This window comes from Leptonychotes weddellii, chromosome 12 (genome assembly GCF_054177405.1).
Source record: "Leptonychotes weddellii isolate Sample4059 chromosome 12, ASM5417740v2, whole genome shotgun sequence".
NCBI classification, from domain to species: Eukaryota; Metazoa; Chordata; class Mammalia; order Carnivora; family Phocidae; genus Leptonychotes; species Leptonychotes weddellii.
In genome coordinates, this window is record NC_138380.1 from 21,379,545 (window position 1) to 21,398,057 (window position 18,513).

The 18,513-nt window shown below is 51.3% G+C and overlaps 2 protein-coding genes across 2 annotated transcripts in view; one reads left to right on the forward strand and one right to left on the reverse strand.

The window, feature by feature from the left end:
- The window catches only part of SND1 (staphylococcal nuclease and tudor domain containing 1), a 404,590-nt gene that overhangs the window by 55,801 nt on the left and 330,276 nt on the right, over positions 1-18,513 (reverse strand). The gene's annotated exons all lie outside the window — the stretch shown is intronic.
- On the forward strand, positions 577-5,188 carry LRRC4 (leucine rich repeat containing 4). The gene is made up of 2 exons (XM_006747290.3): positions 577-1,423; positions 1,606-5,188. Exon 2 carries the CDS (start codon positions 1,706-1,708, stop codon positions 3,656-3,658), a length of 1,953 nt encoding a protein of 650 aa, XP_006747353.1. The 5' UTR covers positions 577-1,423; positions 1,606-1,705; the 3' UTR covers positions 3,659-5,188.

The following is an 18,513-nucleotide window of genomic DNA, read 5'->3' on the forward strand; positions in this document are numbered from 1 at the left end:
GGGTCGGACGGAGGCGCGGAGCTCGGGGCTGCGCGGCGCGGCGCTGGAAGGCGCCGGCGTTAACCCCTCGAGGGCAGGCAGCGGAGGGGGAGCGGTGTTAATACATAAGAGCACTGCATCACGCTAATCTTCTCCCCAGAACAGTATGCGTCAGCAGTACATTCACGTTCTGACTGAAGGACAAAAGGATGAGAGAGCAGTCTGCGTGGCTGCTGCCTGCAACACCGCGAGCCCGGCGCGAGGAGGAGACGGTGGGCGCCGAGCGCAGGGGCCCCGCTGCTGCCGCCGCCGCCACCGCTAGCAAGCGCGGACCATGTTCTCGGGCTCCGGAACGTTCCCCGCAGCCGCGACCCCCGCTGCTCACGCCACCGCCGCCGCCGCCAGCGCTCGGGCCGCTGCAGCAGTCCGCGGGCGGCGCAGCCACTGAAGGCGCCGCGAGCCAAAGCCCGGAACTCGCTGCCTCCGCACAAAGCCAGAGCCGGCGGCGCGCCGGGGGCCCGGCTGCGGCGGGCGGCGGCGGGCGATTGCGCGCCAGCGGGGGCTGCGGTCGCCGCCGCCGCCGCCGCCGCCGCCGCCGGACCCGCGCCCGCCCCCGGACTCCCTGAAGGGGCCTGCGGTGCGGGCGCCACCCGGCCGCCGCGCGCTTCTCCGGCCGGCGGACCTGGTCCCGGCGCTGTCTCCACGCTGCTGACCCTCAGGGGGCTAGACGAACTGCTGCTCCTCGCGCCGGCAGACGGCGGACTGGGAAACTAAGCCCAGTTCTGGTCTTTCTAACCCTTCAGAGAAGAGGCGAGGAAAGAAGGGGGTGTGTGTCTGGGGAGGGCGAAGGAGCCTCGAACACCTCCTCTTAACTCTCGCAGCCCCGCGAGCGAACGACTGCATCAGCTGCCTCCGGCCGGGAGCCGCCGACACAAGGAGAGGGGGCAGCGCAGCAGCAGCAGCAGCAGCAGCAGCAGCAGCAGCAGCGAGCGAGCGAGCGCGGCCTGGGAGGCTTCGGGGCGCCCCCTCACCACCGCCGGGTGGCAGCCGCGGGAGCGGGCTGGGGCGCCGGAGGCACGCTCCGGCGATGAAGCGGCTTCCCCCGTGGCTGGTGCGAGCCGGTGCCAGGGTCCAAGGACAAAGCAGGGAAGCGCTGGTGGCGCCGCTCCTCCGGCTGAGGGGGGGGCATGCACCTGCATAGCCCGCCGGGCCTTGGCTCTCCCCGGCGCGCCTCAACTCCGCCGCTTCGCCGTAGCCTGCTCCGGATTTACTAGAAGCCATTTTGTCTCCCCCACCCCTCCCCTCCCCACCCCTCCCCTCTGCCCTCCCCACCCCCTCGACTTCCCCCTTTTGTTAATTAAAACTAAGAAGTAAGAATGGCAACGACGTGGCCGGCTCCTGTGGAGAACGCTTAAGGACACCACGCCAATTCCTCCCTTCCGAGGTAGGTGACAGCGACTCACTGGGTGGGGATGGTTGCCACGGGGGAGAGAAAGTCTCGGCTTTCCGAGGGCTTGCCTTGAGGGGGGCTGGAGACAGGGGCCACGCTCTAGTTGGGCAATCCCCCCCCCCACCCGCCGGTCTGCTCCGTCTCTCTAATCGCCCCCTCCCCACCTCCTTCTCCAGATGGAAAGAGGAGCTCCTAGCTCATTTAAGCCGGGGTAGGGCTGGTTCTCCTTTCCGAGCCAAAATCCCAGGCGATGGTGAATTATGAACGTGCCACACCATGAAGCTCTTGTGGCAGGTAACTGTGCACCACACCTGGAATGCCGTCCTGCTCCCCGTCGTCTACCTCACGGCGCAAGTGTGGATTCTGTGTGCAGCCATCGCCGCTGCCGCCTCCGCCGGGCCCCAGAACTGCCCATCCGTTTGCTCCTGCAGTAACCAGTTCAGCAAGGTGGTGTGCACCCGCCGGGGCCTCTCCGAGGTCCCTCAGGGTATCCCCTCCAACACCCGGTACCTCAACCTCATGGAAAACAATATCCAGATGATCCAGGCCGACACCTTCCGCCACCTCCACCACCTGGAGGTCCTGCAGCTGGGCAGGAACTCCATCCGGCAGATCGAGGTGGGGGCCTTCAACGGCCTGGCCAGCCTCAACACCCTGGAGCTGTTCGACAACTGGCTGACAGTCATCCCCAGCGGGGCCTTTGAGTACCTGTCCAAGCTGCGGGAGCTCTGGCTTCGCAACAACCCCATAGAAAGCATCCCCTCTTATGCCTTCAACCGGGTGCCCTCCCTCATGCGCCTGGACTTGGGGGAGCTCAAGAAGCTGGAGTATATCTCTGAGGGCGCTTTTGAGGGACTGTTCAACCTCAAGTACCTGAACTTGGGCATGTGCAACATTAAAGATATGCCCAATCTCACCCCCCTGGTGGGGCTGGAGGAGCTGGAGATGTCAGGGAACCACTTCCCTGAGATCAGGCCTGGCTCCTTCCATGGCCTAAGCTCCCTTAAGAAGCTATGGGTCATGAACTCACAGGTCAGCCTGATTGAGCGAAATGCTTTTGACGGGCTGGCCTCGCTTGTGGAACTCAACTTGGCCCACAATAACCTCTCTTCTTTGCCCCATGACCTCTTCACCCCACTGAGGTACCTGGTGGAGTTGCACCTACACCACAATCCTTGGAACTGCGATTGTGACATTCTGTGGCTAGCCTGGTGGCTTCGGGAGTACATACCCACCAATTCTACCTGCTGTGGCCGCTGTCATGCTCCCTTGCACATGCGCGGCCGCTACCTGGTGGAGGTGGACCAGGCCTCCTTCCAGTGCTCTGCCCCCTTCATCATGGATGCACCTCGGGACCTCAATATCTCTGAGGGCCGGATGGCGGAACTTAAGTGTCGGACTCCCCCTATGTCCTCTGTGAAGTGGCTGCTGCCCAATGGGACAGTGCTCAGCCACGCCTCCCGCCACCCAAGGATCTCCGTCCTCAACGACGGCACCTTGAACTTTTCCCATGTGCTGCTCTCAGACACCGGGGTATACACATGCATGGTGACCAACGTGGCAGGTAACTCCAACGCCTCGGCCTACCTCAACGTGAGCACGGCCGAGCTCAACACCTCCAACTACAGCTTCTTCACCACTGTCACAGTGGAGACCACCGAGATCTCACCTGAGGATACAACGCGCAAGTACAAGCCTGTTCCTACTACGTCCACGGGTTATCAGCCGGCATATACCACCTCTACCACGGTGCTCATTCAGACCACCCGTGTGCCCAAGCAGGTACCCGCGACAGACACCAATGATAAGATGCAGACCAGCCTGGATGAAGTCATGAAGACCACCAAGATCATCATTGGCTGCTTCGTGGCAGTGACTCTGCTAGCTGCCGCCATGTTGATTGTGTTCTATAAACTTCGTAAGCGGCACCAGCAGAGGAGTACAGTCACAGCCGCCCGGACAGTTGAGATTATCCAGGTGGATGAAGACATCCCAGCAGCGGCGTCTGCAGCAGCAACAGCAGCTCCTTCCGGTGTATCAGGTGAGGGGGCAGTAGTGCTGCCCACAATTCATGACCATATTAACTACAACACCTACAAACCAGCACATGGGGCCCACTGGACAGAAAACAGCCTGGGGAACTCTCTGCACCCCACAGTCACCACAATCTCTGAACCTTATATAATTCAGACCCATACCAAGGACAAGGTACAGGAAACTCAAATATGACTCCCCCTCCCCCCAAAAACTTATAAAATGCAATAGAATGCACACACACACACACACGCACACACATGACAGCAACTTTTGTACAGAGTGGGGAGAGACTTTTTCTTGTATATGCTTATATATTAAATCTATGGGCTGGTAAAAGAAACAGATTATATTAAAATTTAAAAACAAAAAATCAAAACAAAACTATTTTCTAACTTGTAAGTTCTATTTAAAGGGGCAGTGGGGTTCTTGGGAAGGCTGTGGGGCAGAAGCCACAAGCCAACTTGTTATGATGCCAGAGGGATTTCTGATCTAAGGTTGAAACTGCTAAGATAAACTCAAACAACAACATACATCCCTAAAGAGGCAGGGTGCGGGCTGCTGAGGGGTGGGGGTGGGGGGTCGACTGTCATTTTTTAGGAGATGCTTCATAGCATACAGGATTACCCATTTCTATAGACGCCTTTCTTAAGCTGAGAGCTGTCTTTGCAAATTTATCTTATTTTTAAAAATACAAAAAAAAGCACCAAGGATTTGTACTGTGCCAAAATGTTGAGAGGCAATAATTTTTTTCTTTAGAGGCCAAGGGGAAGATAGATCTGTAACTGTTTTTTAAACAGGAAAACCACCAAAATTCAAATGACTCCCTAAAGGGGCTCAGTCTTTCCATCTGTCCATGTGCACAAGTCTCCTTGGTTGGTGCACTGGGACGCTCGTGTGCCCTGCCTGACAGCACACCTCAGGAAGGAGCGGAGAAGGAAGGAAGCTGTGTAGCTCTCAGTCCAATGCTTTCACACTGCACCAGATTCCTGCAGATGGGTTTAACCCACTCTTTGCAGGACATTTGTCTATTCAGGGTTTCCCTTGAGAGGGAGGAGGCCCCTGAAGGGGGTGCGGCAACAGAGGGGGGTGGGAAGGGAGAGCAGAAGCAGAGAGAATGTATTCACAGGAGGCCATAAATTAGTACTGTGCCATGTCCACCTGTTGTTCCTGGTATCTGACAAATGATTGTAGACAATGATGGCATTTTATGATTTTTTTTATAAAGGTTTTGTTTGTTTTAAGGTGGAGAAGGAGGAGAGGCTGGGATTGGGGAGCTTGGGGGAGTGGAAGCTTTTCTCATGCTTGTGATTTGGTGACTATTCTAAATGCTGATTCATTAGGGATTATTATAGCTGATGTCAACTGGTTGTGGTGATGGGGTGGGGGCAGAACATGAGTGGAGAGAGAAAAAGGGCACGGGCTCATTTAAAGTATAATGAAGCCTTGACTGAACAGGATGGTTCACAAAAAAGACGTGAAATCCAGTTAAAACAAAAGTGATACACATGCACACAAGAAGTGAGTTCTGCAAGGAGTCCTGTTGAATGTAGCACAATGGGGGGAAGGCTTCCCTCTCCCAGGTCTACCTCAGGAGGAGGTGGAGGAGAAGGGGTGGGCGTGGGGGGTGACGGCAGAGATCTCTGTTATTCTGGTCCATTTAATGCTGTAACTTCTTTCATTTATTATTTTAGCTTTAAAAAGAAATAAAGGGTTCAGATTTGAAAGGGGTGGGATGGGTGGGTGGGGGGGAATGCCAACAAAAGAACACTGATTGTAATGTGAGAAAAGTGTATTTTTGTATTTTAATAAATATTGTTCAATTTTTAATTCAATGTCCCCAAAGGGTTAAATTGAATAAGATCCTATAGGTTCTTACCAGCATCAACCAAGTCATTTCTATTTAAAGACAAAAAGGGAAGGGGAGGGGAGAGGTAAGGTGGGAGGGGAAGACAATGTTAAAAATGCTAAAGCTGTCAACAATCTTTCCTTAGCTTAAATAAAAGCACCCCGATTCTAGTGCACCTTCCACAAGCTAAGTGTGTTAGTCCCTGGCTTTGTTGGGGGTAGAACCAAATTCCTGATGCCCTGGAAAAGCAGGGGAAATGGGTCAGCCTCAGCTCCTGGTTCCAGGCCAGAAGTTAAATGCCACCTCAGCAAAGCTGCTGGTCAGGCAGCCCCGGCTCTACCCAGGGACCCTGGGGGACCTGGATTTAAGAGGTCTGCAGTAATGTTGTTTGGCTTAAATTTCCCACAGGCAGTGTTCCTTCTGTTCTCTGGGTGTCAAATAGCCAAACATGTCTTGGTGGTGGGGGGTATCTGTCTCCTGATGCTTCCTGAGTGATGACGTCCAGGGAAGCTGCATGAACCGGGACCCTGCGTCTCTTCAGTGCTTTATACTAATGCAGGGAATCGGGACTGAGTGGGTGTGATCTCTCTGGCACTGAACGGGGAGAGAGGCAGGCAGCACTTTGCAGCAGTTGGCTAAGAAGGGGCCAATTCTTAATCCCCTGGGTGTATATATGTGTCATTTCTGGGTATCAGTGTTTGCGGCAGCATGCATGCATGATGCACATTTAGAAACTGCCACGCACATTTCCGGGCTCCGCATATACGTTTCCCTCTGCCTCTCCTTTACCACCCTACGGCCAATACAACGAGAAAAATGCAGCAGAGTAAAGGGTGGGACTTGGCCAGGACCAGCTGAAAAAGCAAGAAATGCTCCCTTGCCCAATGCCACAAGACAACTCAGGCTGTTTAGAGCAGCTTCCTGGGGACACACTCAGGGGCAACTGTGGAGAAAGTAGCTGCTTCAGAAACAGAGGATGTGTTTCCGATTTCCTCACGCCCCTCCTTTTGTGACAGCTACTTGGATAGTGATGGATTATACAGTGGCTCTGGAATGAAGAAGTGTCTGTGGCTGAACTGGAGAGCTGAGGGAAAGAGTATATTCCTGGGGAAGAGGCCTAAGAACAAACGCACGCGGCCTGGGGGCTGAGGGAGAAACGCTTTCCAGAAGGAAGCTGAAAGGAGGTGGGGGAGACTGAGAATATGGTTCCTGGGTATAAGTGTCCTGAGAGCTGCAAGGGTACTTCCCTTCCCCACGGGGTCCACTCCTCGACCTGGGCAGTGCTGCAGCTTTTAGAGCAGCAAACCTCTCCTGCCGTAACACGCTGGGTATCTCCTCCTTTGTAGCAGGCACCTGGGACAGCTTTTCGGAGAGGAGTCCCATGAGCACCGATAGTGCAGCCTTTCATGCTGGGTTGGTGACTCATCCTCAGGCCTGGCGGCCAAGCTATAGGGTTTGTTACCAAAGAATGGGACATGGGTTGGTAGCTCTTCAGGGGAGTAGTTGTAGCAACACACTAGAGGGAAAGACTGCTGCTGATTATAGGGAGTTAGAGAATTTTTTAAGGGCCATGAAAGATCATTTAGTCTAATCCCTTTACATTTTCTGGTCAAGGCAACAGCCCCAGAGAAATGGAAAGATACCTCCAAGGTCACACTGCTGGTGAGTGGAAGAGGTGGAACTGAAACCCAGATCTCTGGACTCCCAAGTCAAATGTGCCTTCCTTACTCAAGCTCTTCTGGGCCTTCAAGAACCTTTTTCTTTCCTGGCCAATATGCAATGAAAATGGGACCTTCCTACAGATATTGCTGTGTTCTCTTCTTAGAGGTGCTCAATCTCCTTCAGGACTGGCTCTACTGCCCTCCAAGGTCTGACCAGAATCCCTACCACAGGGGCCCCACAGCTGGCCAAAGGGCCACGTGTGCTAAGGAGTTCGATTCTCGGGACTGCACATAACACAACTTCTGATCCTGAGGCAATGGCAGATGGCTGCCAGAGACAGGGTGACGTAGATAACGCAGGGTGTTCACAAAGGGAAGGGGGGTAGCTTGGCCTTCTCCCAACCTCTGCCTTGGAAGCTTTGCGGAGTAGAGGAGTGGCAGAGGTCTTAAAGCACCTATCAGAGTAAGTTCTCTATAGTGGAATGGTTTCTGCTTATCTGGTTCAACAATGAGACTACTGGGGAGCTCCTTGACTCCCCTCCACCACTATACCTACCCCAGCCCCAGCTCTTTAAGTGCCATGCTGTCTGTGGCTGCCACTCCCATAATCTGCTCTAGGCCTTTTGTCACTCTTTGGTGTTATGCTGCATCTGATTATCAAAGAAGGGAGAGTAGACAGGGTAGTTTCTAAGGCCTAGAGACATTAACTTTATCATGGCTGTTTAACATGTATGAGGCCAGCAGCTTGCTGGGTGCTGGGTAGAACAATGTAGAAGAGAGTTCCTGGCACAAGAATTCCTGTTGTTGGTGGGGAAGAGGTCCAGAGTCCATGCCATTAATGGCGGAGAGCTCTGGCTTCCTTCTGTGGAGATGCACAGCGGCTAGGAGAGGGCTAAGGGGACCTTACACAGCCCACACTGTACTACCTCAGGGGGCCAGAGCCCACAATTAAGGCCCCGACATTTTACTGCAACAAAGTAGCAGGGGATTAAAATTAGAGAAAAAGAAAAAGAGAGAGAGATAGAACATTTATATCCAAACATATGTCTGATTTTCTCTCTTCTGCTGGCACTCAGCACTCCATGCCATCGGCTAATGCAGGCACTGTTCACGCCATTTCTAAGTCCTGCCTCAGCTAAACTGCAAGGCAGTTTTTGGCCCCAAAGCACCGCTCCTGGTTTCTATCATTCAGAAAGCACCCATTACCCCTGAGGGGATGAGAATCGTTTGGGCTGTAGATTAAGGCTGTTTTCATCTTTGCTTTAAATTAAAATGAAGTAAACTGCTTCTTGGAGCAGGGATAAATGCTTCAGGAACCAGATCAGTGAAACATACATACTTGCAAAGCAACACAGCACGGTGCTTACAAGTATAGACTTTGGATCCGGTATTCCTGGGTTGAATCTCAGCTCCATCGCTTCCTACCTGTGTGACTTGGGACAAATACTCAGCTTATTAATATGTAAAATGGACATCTTAGTATCTACACCTCCCTACTTCATAGGTTGTTGTGAGAATTGAAGTTATATAAATAAAATCACACTCAGAATGGTAACTGAGTGCTGTATTGCTGGTAGTTATTTGATGATAAACATAAGGATACAGACCAACTGACTAGCCCTCCTCAATCACCCTCTATTCTAGAACCTCCTCTGTGCCCAAAGAGAGAACATGCCTTGGAGCTATTCCACAGAGGAAGGATGCTTATCAAGAAGTCAGGAACAGGGGACAGCACTATCTATATGAGCCCAGACCCAGTGGGAAAGATGGGTTGTACTTTTCTCCCCAGGAAAACAGTGCCTTGTGCTCTGTTCCCTAATCCAGCTCTCTAGCTGGCCCAAGGCACCGTTTTAGTCCAGGAGTAGATTACCTCTCTTTGCATAAGCCAGAAGAAAGGAAAGGTGCTGCTGTTGGTGATGATGCGCAGGTGAAAGCTGGGCCAGGATACATTTATCTCAGAAACCTTGGTCCTTTACTGACGGGATAAACTTCCTAGAGTCTTCTCCACCTCACCCTGTTTCTCTGTCAGGATGCCTTACAAAGGGTAGGGTAGGGGAGGGCTGAGGCACCAGGAGGGAGAAGGCAGCACAGAGAGGAGCTATTGGGGCTTCAAAACAGAATTAGAGGGCTTGGAGAAAATACAGGCAGGAAAAAAACCAAAAAACCAAACAAAACCAAAACACCATAATTTGAGCAAGTGAGAGCAGAACGGAGCTATATGGCAGATACACAGGCTAAGGGTCTGCAATGCAGTTAAGGAGGAAAGCCAGGGAGATTCCTCTGTCCCAGTAAGCAAGAGGCTGGCTGGACCCTGGATGGGGGAGGACTGTTAAGTGTGAAATTCATGGCATGGAACAGAGGAGAAGAAAAGCAGGGAGATCAACTTTCCAAGAGAAGCCTAAGAGAGAATGCATTTTGATTTCCTAATGAGTAGCTAGAATTAGATTTTAGGATGATCACAGGTTTTATCCTCCGGTACATGCCAGCTCTGCCGTCAGTACTTGGGCCAAACCACCTACCCACAACAGTCCTGTTCTCTATCTTGCAGGCTGTCCCCTGCTTGGGGGAAGCAACCCAGCCCTTAGGACTGTAATCTAATCCTGACCCTGACCGGCTCATTCAGGGGTCTGCTCTGAATCTGGTCCCTCACTTTTCTTCACAGCGGAGGGTGGTGCAAGTCACTGTTTATCCACAAAAAGAGTATTACTCCAGTGGGAGGGTATTATATAAATTGTGTTGTTTTTTTTTTTTAAAGATTTTATTTATTTGACAGAAAGACACAGCGAGAGAGGGAACACAAGCAGGGGGAGTGGGAGAGGGAGAAGCAGGCTTCCCGCAGAGCAGGGAGCCAGACGTGGGGCTCGATCCCAGGACCCTGGGATCATGACCTGAGCCGAAGGCAGATGCTTAACGACTGAGCCACCCAGGCGCCCCTAAATTGTGTTTTCCCATAAAAATGGTGATGACTGTGAGTTCAGTGCACATGGACCCTGGCAGTGAGTCAGAGAGATCAGGCTGAGGCCTGAGGGGATGTCCCTGGGAGCTCTGTCAGAGAGTGTTAGCATTTGAGAGGACGGTGTCTTCCCTAACTTATCCCATTAAGATTTTTGACCCTCCAGCAGGGAAGCCCTGAGCTGAGAGGCTGCCCTAATGCCAGGTGTGGGGACTAGATGAAGCAAAGTAGTACTTAGGTACTTTCATGGTCATTCATTCTGTGCACCCAGGAACAATACTAGAACAATTACTGAAGTTTTGATTACTAAATACCAAAGGAATAGTCCTTAATCCACACATTTCTTTAATACTCATCCACCTCCTTATAACCCCCCTAATAAGCAGCACCCTCCAATAATTCTATCAGGTGTTTCCCTCCATAATCCCCATCTGAGTACAATCATCTGCCATGATAGGACCTAGGACATTTTTGCAAGATCCTTCCATTCTAGAAGATTGAGGACTCTTTCTTCCAACAGCTCTCATGCAGTTTCCTCTTCCAAGGCAAGTCCTTCATCTATAGTCTCTTGAAGTTTCTTTAAGGTCTCACCCCTGGTTTCCCTATGTCTGCGCTGGTGCTGATTTAGTCACCAGTTAAGTCACTCTACCTGCTCAATGAGTCAGCAAGGATGACTGAGTAGAGCTTTCACACACTAACTGTTCCCTGTGCAAAGTTTGGTTTCCTGGTCTCCGGCTACTTCTTCCTAGAGTCTTCAAGGCCCTGGCTTCTTCCCTTCACCTACCTACTCATCCGGGTTCAGTAAGACCATTCAGACAGCTTCTCCCACTCAGATTCTGCCCTGTAGGTGAAGTGAATGAGTTACAGGCAGCTCTCCACAGAGCGCAGCAGTGTCTACAGGAATGCTCAGTGCGTCCCTCACAAAAGGCCCAGCACAGGCCCAGAAATGGAGCTGAGGCCTCGGATACTAACAGCCTGTTCCTGCAGCCTACCAGCTGCAGTGGTTACAAGTTCTAGTCTATTACTATTGCAAGAAGACTTAATTTCTGGACTTAAAGGAAGTCGGATAATACTTTATCCTATTAGCTTTGCCTGTGTGAATTGACAATGGCTTCCTTCTGACATGACAGCATATTCTTCCAATTCATCTCTTTAAGGGGATGAATTGGGAGAGTCTGGAGTAAGAAAGGAGGGAGGGCCAAGGAAGAGACTGCTAAAGGAACCAGTGAAAGAGAAGACAATTTTTTAATTAGAAATGGGGAGGGAGGCTTGGAGATACTTGGCAAGACTGAGGTATCTCCAAGCATGTTTGCATTTCATTTGGTTACTCTGATGAGGGAAGTGATTGCACCTACTGGGTGTACTGTGTGCATGTGTGTCAGAAGAAGGTTCTGAAGCCACAGAGAAGTACGAAAACAAGAAGAATGAGGAAGTGGCCTATTCCATGCCCTTCTTGGTCCAGCCTGCTGTGCCTGCAGGGTAGCTTTCCCTTTCTTCAGCCCCCTCTGCCATATTCCCGTTTGAAGTCCACATCTGCTCTGACCAATGGTATCATGTCAGCTGAGGCCACTTTCACATGATGCGTGTGTTATCAAGGCTGGCCAACCTTGGGATGGCAAAACGCTGAGGCCAGAACGATGGTTTATAGCTTCAAAATTCAGGGATGTGGAGACAGAGAAGGGACTTTCTAAGTTAATTCAGAAAACTTATTATGAGGAAAATGAAGGCCAGGGAGACGCAACTTGCTCAGGTGTCACATAACTGGTGATGCAAAGACCAGATCTCTGGTCTTTGGGTTCTCAACCCAGCACTGCTACTGAACCTCAGCAGGGCCACGGTGACTGACAAATCCAGGGGGCGCTATTTACAGAAACTACAAAGTGAGGAGTGTCCCCTGGAGTTGGCAACTGGGTGCAATCCCTTACAGTTTGCTTCCAGGGAGAGAAGGGAGAGGAGGGAGAGGAGGGGGAGGAAGGAAAGGCCTTTCACACCAGTGCTTTATCTGTGCTTCATGCTCTGACACGGTGCACACTCATGACTTCTCTCAAACAACTAGAGCTGAGAAATCAGGCAACTCTTCCTTTCTCTTCAACCACAAATGTTCCAAGGCATGTGAGTTCTGATGGCAGCCCAAACAAAAATTAAAAGGAGCATTTGTTGCTTATGGCACCTACACCCCCTTCCCCTACAATAGCAAAGAGCTATAAGGTAAAGAACATGTATCCCTGTGCAGGGAAGGCATACAGAGGCAAAAATCATGTTAGAGGTCTGTTCAAGGTCAAGATGACCACTGGAGAAGCAGAGAAGTCTGGAGTCCTGCTTCCACGTTTCTCGCCTTCCCTGGTCTTGTGTAAATAAGGGGACCCTTGCAGGGAAAGCTCAGACAGCCCAGGTTGACTCCGGGGCCTTCTCTGAAATATGGTCTAGGAAGCTAGTAGACGTTTCCTCTTCCCAACCACCTCAACAAATCCTCTCTTGGGAAATGGAGTGGTCCTGGCTATAATTTTATCACATACATTTAATTAGAATCTGTCTCCTTCATGATGGTTTCAAGCCAAGTCCCAATAGAAACATTCTAAAAGAACAGCTGCTTTCAACCAAGTTAATTTAGCAGAAATTTGCCATCTTGGATGGGCTAGCATTACCTCTCTTTTTGACTTCAAAGCTGGGAAGAGAAGGGAGGTGGAGAATGCAGAGAAATAAAGAGGAGGGCAGGGGCTTCCGGCAAATGAGTTTTCATCTATTAAGGAGTGGTAATTTCTGCTAGCCCCCCTAAAGACTGGTCCCTTCCAATAATGGCCTGACTCTAATGATTCCCACTCCTAAGAGCCTGTGTTCTGCTGGTGTTGAGACAGACTGTGCCAGAGAAATTCCCTTTCTCCCGGAGGTGTTGCTAACATTACGCAGGAGAGATTAGCCAGCCAGGAAGATATACTCTTGGTGGGGAGTGAAGATAACGAGAAAGAATGCTCTTCTCCAGCGGGCATGGTACTGCTGACCTAGGATATAAAAGGCTGAGCAGGAGGCTAGAGGTTAGTGAGAAGATGAAATGGGCAGGCACTCTGACAAGAGAAAGTGAAAGCTTAGGTGCCTCCGGAGGAGTGAGGAGCTCCATGCAAGACAAGCACTGGCTGGCTGGAAGGCAGGGGGAAGGCTCTGGGGTGCGGACTGTGGCTTGAGCTCGGACACAATGGACAAAAACTGATGAGCATCTAAGATGTGAAACATGGTGATAAGTTCACTGGAATCAATTTCAGGCCCCTAAATATGGATCTTTTCCAGGACAGAGGTACAGGAATGTGGGCCAACATGGAAACTGGCGTGATCTCTATTACTGAGGCTGTGGTGTCAGTTGAAGGGGTGGGGTCCTCCCATTCTGCCCTCTCCCTTCTTCTACACGGAAATCAGTGGGGAAAGCTAACACTGCGGCTCTAGTTTTTGCTGAGGCTGCTGAGGAGGGGGTGGGGAGCCCCCTTATTTTGCCCCTGGTGGCTTCCTTGTGATGGAGACGGAATGCTTCCAGAGGCTGCCTTGCCAGAGGTGCCAGCAGGCAGCCCGGCCAGAGAGCCTGCGGTGCAGACAGATGCCCTGGGCCGGATTCAGGATGGCGAGACCCTTTATGGCACTGCGGCTCGGCTCTGGGGCAGTGCCAGGGTGGCAGGGTAATGTTCCTCAGCCAGATTCATTTCCCCCCAAACCTCTTCAAATGTGTGGGCCACGCAGGGAGGCAAATTTAATTAAATTACTATGTCATGCGCTGCCCTTCCTGGGCAAGGGCTAAAAACGGGCTCACGCCAGTGTGCAGACCCGTTTGTGTACACAGAGCACGCGTTTCTTTGTGCCTGGGCCGTCAGCAGCTGGATGGGGTTGGCAGTGGCCGGCGCTGGCCCCGGTGAGCTGGGCCCTCTGCCGCAGCAAGGCAGAGTCAACAATAATCCAAGCCTGGCCCCATACGGCTCCGATGACCTTTTCCTTCCTGCTTAAAAGATGACTGAGCGGCACTCCCCCTTCCTACATCAGTTCATTTCTCCTCAAATGCCTCTCCTGCTGACACCCAGGACTTTCCCGTAAGGCGGCGCCCTGTGCTGAGCTGGGGAAGGAGGTGTGATTCATAGTGCACGGGCAGGGCTTATTGAGCTTGGCAGGAGACAGAGGGGTCTCCCTGGTGATTCTCCAGAGTGCTAACCCTGTGTAGCACCAAGAGCCATTTCCAGGTGCCAGAGGAAAAGTGGCAAAGCTATCTTTCCCCTGTCCCTGCATGAATGCCATGGTGGATACAGAATCTGACCATCACACGGAGGCGAGGACGTTCAGGAGCAACTAGAACCATTTACTATGTGGAAATCAACAACCCAAACAAATGCTGGCTGTGCTGTACATGTCCACCCCACAAGGTCATTCTGTTTTGTTTCTGGTCTGGAAGGAGAGGCCTCACTACTCCAGGTTACAAAATACTCCAAAGGTAAAGACTTTGCCCCTGAGTAGTGCTGCTGCCGCTGGACCTAGGGCTTCCCTTTGCTGGTACGAGATGGCCTGAGGTGGAACCAGGTGTGGTGTGGAGAGCAGGAGACACTAAGAGCCTGGTAATGGGGTTGTCCATTTGGAGTTCAGACCCTGGAAATGTGAACTGGGGAATCTTTCCCCACTTGTCCCCTGAGAGAACAGAGCCATCTCATCTCTCATGTCTAAAACTTTAGCAAATGCAACACCTGGAGCCTGAGACAACAGGAAATATGTGGGCACTGAGTAGCTATTCTCATGCACCCTCTCAGGTCCAGGGCATCCTGGCACCGAGCAGACCCCCAGGTGATGCGCAGGCAGCTCTGGGAGCTGAGCCAGGCTTACAGGCAGGCAGTGCCACAGTGAGTACAGAGGGCAGAAGATGGGGAGCAGAACCTCCCGATCCCAATCTCCAAGCCTCTGAACGTGCTCTTAGGGGCCTGGCGGATGGGGAAGGCAGTGTCCCCCCCCGCTCTGGAGCTCTTCTGTCCTCTTGACTATGCTGAGCAGCTCTAGGGCCATTCTCCTTCATATAATTGGGGATGGGGTTGGCAGTGTATCTGCCACAGGTTTTTGGTTACAAATCTGATGGTTGCTCTGAGAGTTAAGGCAAATACTGTCAGTTCGGGTCCTTGGGACCCAACTCAAGAACCTGGACTGTGCCCGTGAGTCACTCTCAGCCCAGCAGTTTTAACTGACTAGAATTTGTGGATCAAAAACAAAAGCAGGCAGGTCATTAAAATGTGGTCAAAGGAGAAAACAATGGATCCAAAAGAGTATGTTTCCTAATTAAGAGGTTAAGCAACAATTGTAGCAGAAAGAGAGAGCAACATATTCTAGAAGGAAGCCCAGGAAGGCAGGGCCGGTCAGGAAGAACAGGAAATTGACCAGTGTAGTGATCTCGATCATGTGGCTTCAGAGAAACAAAAAGGTTCCTGGGTACTGGGCTATGCCCAAGGATCTTTCTTCCTTACCTGCCAAGTGGGACAGAAGAGAGTAGACCCCATCCCTAAGTTGTAGGAGCCATGACATTTGGAGTGGAATAAGGTCCCTTAATTCCATTCTACCCAAGTGGCCCCATGCACACTGGGACAGACAGCACTCACCAAATGCCTGGCCTCGAACTATAGAGATAAAAACGGGGAACTCTTCAGGTAGTCCCTGTCTCTTTAGTCAGTATGTTATTGGTCCTTGGGTGCCAACAGATATATTTTGTCATTATTAAGGATTAAAAATATCCTTATCCTGAAAAAAATACCCCACGGCCTAACAGATCTCAGTCCTGATACTACCCTATACAAAGGGTTGGCTTTGGGGGCTTGGGTTCCCGTTTTAAGCAGCCTAGGAGTGGGACAGTTTTCTCCATCGAGAAAAAAAGCCTTGAAATAATGTAACAGTGAAGTAAGCCTCAGGATGAATCATGTGAGTATTAGTACTGCTGAACCAAAGGCATTCCAAAGCTGCTGGGGTCCCTTAGGTTTATAGATGACCCCACTGAGCTGGTGTATTTGCTCTGTATGCCCCACCCCAAACCACACAGGTGGAGCAGACTGCTGCTACAGCACTCCCTCCCTGCTGCTGGCTGTTGCCAGAGGGTATGGCTGTGGGTCTGTCTCAGAGAGAGCCTGCTAGATGGACACCCTGATTCTCGTGCCTTGTCCACAGCTCAGCAGTGGAGGTGCCAGGGTGAAAGGCAGAGTGAGGCCCTAGGGCTACTGCAGCAGATCTTTCTCATGTACAAGGTCACCCACGACCCCTCTCGCACTTGTTACCTGTCACTTTATTTCTCTTGGAGAGGGACAAGGAGAAGGGAAATGAATTGATTACAATGGTGTATTACAGGGCACCACCTTTCAGCATCTTGAACTGGACTGAGAGACTGAGGAACTGAGCGGTGGTGCACTGAGAAGTTGTCCAGTCTGCATTTAAGGGAGGAAAGGTTAGGAAGAGAAGGAAAGGTGATTTCTGGCACCTGCTCTCTCCTCTCTCTCTCAGCTCCCAGTAATACTTAGGAAGCAGAGTGGGTGGAACTAAGCATATTTGCAAAAACAGATGAGCTCCGATGCAGGTTGAAAAGTATTTTCTATACAACATGAACTCAGACCCTCCTGTACCCTTGTCCTATGTGCTTCAGATCAAGTTTTTATCATGTTTCCTAGGTTAATATGCCAGAGCATGAACTAAGAGTGGTCTTCATCTTAGCCCCAGGTTGACCTGCAGGCAACGGCTGCCCCAGCCCCTTCATTTGGGGAAAAGCAGGGCAGGAGAGGGATGGGAGTTGCAGACGTCACTGGATAAGGCTGGGGCCATCTGCACTACTGTGAATCAAGGTTGGCTCAGACAGAAGGTGCGAGGGAGGAGGTGCAGCTGCTGATGGCTCAGACAGCTTGGACCTGTCCAGGCAAACAAGCCGCTCAAGTGCAAGAACAGCCAGCCAAGTAGGCAGAGCACGAATAAGGACTTAAAGCTTGAAATATCTGACAAGATATGGAGGGAGGGTAGGAAACTGTCTGGGATTTCAACTGGTGTCTGGCCTTGCTTCTCACTGCTAAGGCAGACTCTTCTGCTACTTAAGGATGGGATGTGATATCTGGGAGCCAGTGGGCAAGCTATTCTTTGAGCTAAAATCTTAAAAGAAATATTCATCTTAAATTGCAAAGACAGTTCTGGACTGTTCTCCCTCACTAATGCCCTCTAAAACAAAATCAAACCATTGTCCACAGATAATCTATCTCTGCTCCAGTCACCTGCCCAAGGTTAAGAGCAGTGGGCCGTGAGAGTGTGTGGGGGTTGAGGGCGGGGGACACAACCACACTGCACCATCCATCGCACAGTCTGGGAACAGTCTCAGAACCAGCTGAGGAAGGCGACGTGGGGTGTGCAGAAGAGGCAAATACACGCTCTCCTCTTCCACCTTCCAGGGCGGGTGGTGGTGGGGAGGGCAAGGCCAGCAGTGGGATATTCAAGCGCTATTACCGCTCCTTCTGGTGAACACTCTTTGAGACAATGGTTCTCAGTCCCAAGTATATATTGCCAGCACTAAGGAGCCATTAGAAAATACCAATGTTCAGACTCTAGATCAATTACAGAGGCATCTCTAGGGGTGGTGACAGGATTTCGATATTTTAAAAATATAGCCCGGTGATTCAAGGGCAGGCTCAGGATTAGAACCTCTGCTTTTGAGTCTAGAGGGAGCAGGGGAAGACTCAGTGGTCACGCTGGTTTCTGACAGGCAGGACAGTCCTGTCACTAATGACAGAAGTGCTTCTAGTACATAGTTTTGCTTTAGCTGAGCTAGTGCCCCTGAGGTTTCATTGAGGTTCAGGAGGAGTAACTTCTGAGAGAGCTGGCCAAGTATCAATTGACTGACTGCCCTGGAAAAACAAAGGGAAACACTCCTACAAACATGTCACCCTCCTAAGAGCCCCAGGTGAGGAGGGAGAGGGGACAGACTGCTCAGAGGCCCATGAATATCAAATGGGAGAAACCAAGGCACAGGGAGACTACCATTTATTCCAAAGGGAAGTGGAAAGAGAACCTAATAGCATGTTTCTCTCTAGCCATTACCGGTCAGAAACCCTCCCTAGTCGCACTGGCTGCTCTACATAGGCTAACTCAGGAGGGGCTCAGTTCAGGCTCATAAGCCCAAATGAATGAGAAGCTACTTTTAAAAATGCCAGGTTTCTGACCCTTAGCCTACTGGCATTCCCTGCCACAGCCCTCCTTTGGTCCATTTCCTCATCTATATGCTTATTTAGAGCTAGTACAGTGACTGGCACTGTGCCAGGTGCTGAGGAACAATGGAGATGAAAGACTTGGCTCTTGCCCTTCAGGAGTTCCTACAGTGGGGGAAACAACAAGATGGATAGCCTAAGGGTGGCAACAAGGGGAGATACGTACTAGGGAGCATAGGAGAGTCAGGGAAAGCTTCTGCCTCCTCCCATCCAGTCCAGTGAAGGCCACACGGCCTGGAGTTTTACATTTTAGTGACTCTGAGGCCCTTTTATGTCCTCAGCACCTGTCCCAAGTCATTTTAGTGACTCTTCTGAGCGGGCAGAGGAAGAAAATGCCCATTTGAATTCTGGAT